Source organism: Nyctereutes procyonoides, unplaced genomic scaffold (assembly GCF_905146905.1).
Source record: "Nyctereutes procyonoides isolate TBG_1078 unplaced genomic scaffold, NYPRO_anot_genome, whole genome shotgun sequence".
Classification (NCBI taxonomy): Eukaryota; Metazoa; Chordata; class Mammalia; order Carnivora; family Canidae; genus Nyctereutes; species Nyctereutes procyonoides.
Genome location: NW_026575135.1, coordinates 8,817,932 through 8,823,931, shown reverse-complemented (window position 1 = coordinate 8,823,931; position 6,000 = coordinate 8,817,932). Strand labels below are relative to the sequence as shown.

At 43.0% G+C, this 6,000-nt stretch overlaps 1 protein-coding gene across 1 annotated transcript in view; it reads left to right on the top strand.

Moving 5' to 3' along the window:
• The first annotated feature begins 4,018 nt into the window (after nucleotides 1-4,018).
• Nucleotides 4,019-6,000, top strand: part of MUSK (muscle associated receptor tyrosine kinase) — an 88,505-nt gene continuing 86,523 nt past the window's right edge. The window contains exon 1 of the mRNA XM_055302232.1: nucleotides 4,019-4,189. Within this exon, the coding sequence (XP_055158207.1) occupies nucleotides 4,111-4,189 (79 nt within the window). The 5' untranslated portion in view covers nucleotides 4,019-4,110. The remainder of the gene's footprint in view (nucleotides 4,190-6,000) is intronic.

Genomic DNA, 6,000 nt, shown 5'->3' with positions numbered 1-6,000 from the left:
CCCATACCTCTCGAGTTTGGCTGTCTGACTTTTAGTCATTCTGCAGGGCCGAGCCTCAGTGGCACTTTCTCAGGGAAGCATTTCTTGCTTGTCCAATTAAGACAGGCTCATTTTCTTTTCAGGTTCAGTTCTGGTTTTTCTTTTAAGATTTTATGTATTCATGAGTGACACACAGAGAGAGGCAGAGACAGAGGCAGAGGGACAAGCAGTCTACCTGCACAGAGCCCGATGTGGGACTCAATCCAGGACCCTGGGATCATGACCTGAGCCAAAGGCAAACACTCAACCACTGAGCCACCAAGATGCCCCATCAGGCTCAGTTTTTATATAATTTTACAGTATAGTGTATCTCTCCAGATTATAATTTATTTATTTATAATTGTTTACTATTCATTCCCTCACCAGACATTAAGCTCCATTGCCTGTTGCTGAACATCCCACATATAGTAGGTATTCAATATAATTCATTAATTCACTGAGCAAATGTCTTCTTTCAAGAGTCCTTTCCAGTTTTATAAGGTGTAGCCCTCCTGATGCACCTCTAATCGCTATCCTGACAGTTAATGGGAGATCCCATTCATTTTTAAAAGTACAACCCCACTCTATCTCTTTGACTCCCCAGGAGTTTTCTGGAAAGGGTAATCCGTGTGGCATTCACGACCCACTGCCTGCTGATCAGTGAGGCAGGGAATTCGGTCATTGCCCTTGGTGATCATTAGAAGGGGCTCTTTGCCGAGCTTCACCAGATGTATGAGAGCCTGGTGCAGACCAGAAGTGCTAACGTGGTGATGTGCTGACTCTGGCAGGAACGGGGCTAGTTTCATCAGCTGCTGTGCACCTGAATGCTGATGTCTAGTTCAAGATGAGTCTCAGAACGATGCTACTTGCTCTTTGAGCCTCCTTTCCAGGAGTTTGGGCCAGCTTTTGAGATGAAGAAGCAGACAGCAGAGGTGGTGAGGAAAGCTTCATCGGTGATAGACTGTCTTTTGTAAACAGGAAGACTGGCCATCAGCCCCACGTACTCTCCTCATGCCCTGAGGAAGCCTGAAAGAGTGGTACCCAGTCTCACTTTCTGTGGCTGAACAAGCCTACTATTGTAAGGAATAGATCTGCTGGCATTGTAGGATGGAAGGCCATTTTGTATCAGGGTTATAAGAAACTGCTGCAAGGAGTATAATTGGCTGGCAGCCCCTGGCTGCCACACTTTGGAAACTGCTGCAATGGGCTTCACTCAGCCAATAGTTGGTTCATTTTATGCCAGCACTCTCCCTCAAGTCCTAGCTTGAATTTTCCCTCGAGTTTTGTCTCCCCTTAGCACTGCATGTACTGGGGTCGCCTTCAGACACAGGTCGTGGTGGAATTTGATGTAGCAGATACTTTCCTGGGGTGATTAGTCTAGAGGGTACAGTTCTTACTGGGTTCTATATTTTAGGGGAAAGAGGATGAAGAGTGCTCCCTCAAAAGTCCTCTTTCTGGGTATCTGAAGAACAAGGGCCCATGAGGGAGGCTCACCTTGGACTTCCCTTCATTGATGGCTGGTAGTGATTTAGCTCACAAATCAAAGCCAACCAAATTTCTAGAATCCTGTGCTTTTCTTGGTGTTATTTATGGAAATGACAGGTAGCCACACTGTTCATCCTGCTGATTCCTAAATTTCATATGAAATATGCACTCATCCTACTAACATTCAAGTTTCCCATGAAATATACAGCACTCACAGGATATTCTCAACAGAAACCTAATCGAATCTATATCTCTTTGGGGTGTTTGGGTGGCTCAGTAGGTTGAGCATCTGCCTTTGGCTCAGGTCACGTTTCCAGAGTCCCAATATCGAGCCCCACATCAGTCTTCTTGCTCAGCAGGGAGCCTGCTTCTCCCTCTCCTTCTGCCTGCCACTCTGCCTGCTTGTGCTCTCTCTCAGTCAAATAAATAAATAAAATCTTTTTAAAAAATCTATATCTCTTGGGATCCCTGGGTGGCGCAGCGGTTTAGCGCCTGCCTTAGGCCCAGGGCGCGATCCTGGAGACCCGGGATCGAATCCCACGTCGGGCTCCCGGTGCATGGAGCCTGCTTCTCCCTCTACCTATGTCTCTGCCTCTCTCTCTCTCTGTGTGTGACTATCATAAATAAATAAAAATTTTTAAAAAATCTATATCTCTTCTATTACTTTAGGATTATTTTGCTTGCAGTTTGACTCAAACTCATATTTGCCAAGCCCCCCCCAAAAAGGTGAATTGATTCATTTAAATAACAAAGAAGTCCAGTAGATAGATGTAGCTTTGCACATTATTTCTTATTAATGGAGCATAAAAGCTTCCAACAGCCCCAGCTTACCTGGTCTTCACAGGTGCTGATCTAAGAAGGAAGAACTTATTTTACACAGGGCTGGTAAACTACAAGACCTTGGACTGGCCAGTATGAGCTATAAGCCCATTTCTGAATCAATCACTACGGTTAGGTAGTAGAGGTGTTTCATATGGAAAATATTTGCAATACATATAACCGAGAAATGACATAATTTTTTATATCGAGCATACATTAAAAACTCCTATTAATAAGAAAAAGACAAATGACCTAGGAGGAATATAGACAAAAGCCACAGAAGAGGAAAACGAGGGACAATAAAAATATGAAAAATTCTCACTACCAATAGTATTTGGTGAAATAAATGTAAATTAAAATGATGAAATACCAGTTTTACTCTCTTCAAATGTAGGAAATCAGAGGCAAATGATGATGAGAGTGTGGGGAAATGGGGCCCCTCCTACACTGCTGGGGAGTAAATATACCATCATATATCCATAATTCATGCCTATGTTGTCAATAGATATAATGGATAGTGTAGTACATATTAGCACGGTAAAGCCTCTAAGACATTGTTCAGTGGGAAAAGGCAATTCGCACAGTGCAATGTTTTGGAAGCTGTGGAGGTACACCTTCAGGAGACCTTGCTGCAAATGTGATGGGCTGACAGCCCACAGCTGTCAACTCCATGGACTCATGAGCCCAATGAATGAGGAGACATTAACACAAGGCAAAAAAATCTTAAAACAGTGAAGGAAGAACAATGATAGAGATGTGTATGATACACACACACACACACACACATGCACACACACACGTATTATGTACATGTGTGTGCCCAGAGGAGGCAAATCCAATGCCACTTGGGATACGGGAAGAAGATAGGGGACTTTTAGTCTGGGATGGCTCCCAGGAGGAGCTAATGATCAAGCTGAGATAGATGTTAACTGTGCAGAGAGGAGGAAAGCATTGCAAGCAGCAGAACAGCATGAGCAATTCATGGAGAGAAGAGAACTGCACCCCGGGAACTTACGACAGGTTTCTAATAGAGGCTTGGACTGTAACAGGTGAGGCGAAGGAGGTGGGCAGCATCAGGCAAGGCCTCCTTGGTCGAATTAGAAAGGTTTGAGTAGGTTTTTATGTGGTGAGGAGCCACGGGAGGCTCTGGAGCAGGAGGGTTCATCTGAGAAGAGGTTAGAGGATAGCAAGCCCTAGGCGAGGACAGACAGGATGCTATCACCATCGTGCCGAGAAGGTGAATGTCTGGAAAGGAGCCTGGGATCGCCTTAGATGAGTCGGCATCAATGGAGGGGAAGAAGTCCAGGAATACGGAGTTGGTACCATGTGTAGGAATGGGGAGCGGGCTGGAAGTAGGCGGTGGGGTGAGACATGGGGAGGAGCCCGATTAGATAGACCCAGGTTCTGGCAGGAGGGCGGAGAGGTGGGGAACTGAATCAGATCAGGAAGCCTACACCTCAGGGAACACGGCGATGGTTGCAAAGGCATCTGGTATTGTCCTTCTGCCACTGTCTTAAAAGGGATTCTAAAGGGATTTTCTTTCCCTTGTTCCTCCAGCACTACACTTGCATTACTGGCCTAAGTGGATACTCACCAGCTGGCCGTGTCCATCACTACAGCCAAGTCGGAGAATTCCTGATTATACTTAGAGCCTGTGGAGCTGCTGACACAAACAGTCATTAGCAGACAACCCTTTTGTATCAAAGTATGCTTTAAAATGTAAACTGTGGGCGCATTTTCCTTGCATTGTCCAGAAGGAACTTTCTCCTGCCTGAGCCTGGATTAATCATGAGAGAGCTGGTCAACATTCCACTGGTACATATCCTTACTTTGGTTGCCTTCAGCGGGACTGAGAAACTTCCAAAAGGTTTGTTTCAGGAATCTTGTCTTCATGTTGCCTTGTCACAGTTCTAAGTGCATGTGTGTGTGTGCGTGTGTGTGCTCTGATCACGACTGCTTTGTATTCTGGGGGCCTGAGTTTTACTTGGTGAAGTAGGGGTGCAATGTACGGAGAGGGAGAAAACTGTATAAATAAGCATCTGATTGATGGTCTCATTTCTACCGGTCTCCCTCCCCCACTTAAGTTCCACAATACAAAGTTGAGCTGCACAATGTGCATGCGGAGCTCTGGCTTGGAGGGAAACGTCAGCAGGTAGACTGCAAGTTATCAAGGTCCGTGCTGTTTATGTGTGTGTCAAACTTCAGGGTGGTCTAAACGGATGATGAAAACCTTTTCACGTTGGGGTTGCCGGGAATATAATCAACCCTACTCCCAGATGTCCACAGTGTTTGCTTCTGAACCAAAATCATTTCTATTTTCAGTTTCAGTTTTGCAAAAATTTTAGTAAGTATTTTAGGTCCTAAAAACCAGAATTACAGAGGGACTCGCACGATTTGCCTATATAATCAAAGGCTGAAGACAATGAGTTCTCAATAATGTTGAGGTTGGAGGCATGATTGGGCTTGGCAAGAGACTGTGAAAGGTTTTTTTCAGAGCCTTTGGAATGTACCGGAAATAACACCACCTCAGGGAAAGGAAAGGAACTTAAGAAACTGACAGACACCTGTTGCCACAGCAAGAATGTCCACAGTGATATGGTTTCTGGCCAGTGTATTATGAAACTGAGGCTGGCGTATTTCAAATCAGGAAGAAAGACAGGAAAATATGTGATTTGCAAAGTGACTGAGGGTTTCTTTGAAATGTTTTTAAAGACCCAAGTAAGATGGAATGATATCAATTAAAGAGTCTTCAGATTAAATGTAGTAGAGTAAAAAAAGAGTTCTGTGTTTTATGATACTTGGAATTAATTATTTTCCCTTTACGTTACCTTCCCAAAGAACCGAACACGTTTGTGTTGTGTAGATAAGTGAAGGTAGTATCTGTATGTAGGTGGGAAACGTAGCTGGAGATTTTGTGGTTCGCTAGAATTTCGGGAGTCACACGGGCAAGACTGCTAATAAGATACAGCTTTCCTCACAAACAATCTGATTTCAGTTTTATGTTGTTTTGTTTTCCTTTCTATCTTACATTGGGCAGAGTGATATCTTCAGATGTACTTAAACGTTTAATTGCCAACTAATACTTTAGGGTATCTCCAGATAAAGAAGAATCTAGATCTTTTCAAACAGCTAATAATAGACAGAAAGACTTAACATTGGCTTCAGATTATTTTAATACTTCCTGGTCATACAACGGATGTCCGGGAAGACGGCACCTGAATGTTCACACTTATGGATTATGAGAAGTCTTATTTGCGCTATTCTAAACCACTAAGTTACATAAATACAACGTGGTTAAATGCTAAAATTTACTAAAATTCAATTTACTAAATTGCATGGAGAGCAAAACAACTGATTTTGATGGTTAACATCAGGATTTGGTGCATTAGAAAAACCCCCAAAACCCACCCCTCTATATAAACAACTTCTAATTTATATTCTAGAAGGAAATGATTTATAGTTCCCAAGCTTTATAGGTAAGGCCCTTAATTCAAATGCACACTATCTCTCTTATGAAAAATTCAAAATATGGTGACATAAGGATAATAAAGCCAAACATCTTGGCTTTTAAATAAAATGATCAGATTGTCAATCCAACTTTGTTTGTTTACTGCTATAATTTCTTGTAAAATGAAAATTTTAAAAGAATATTTTTGCCCAGTCCACTCTATTTATGGT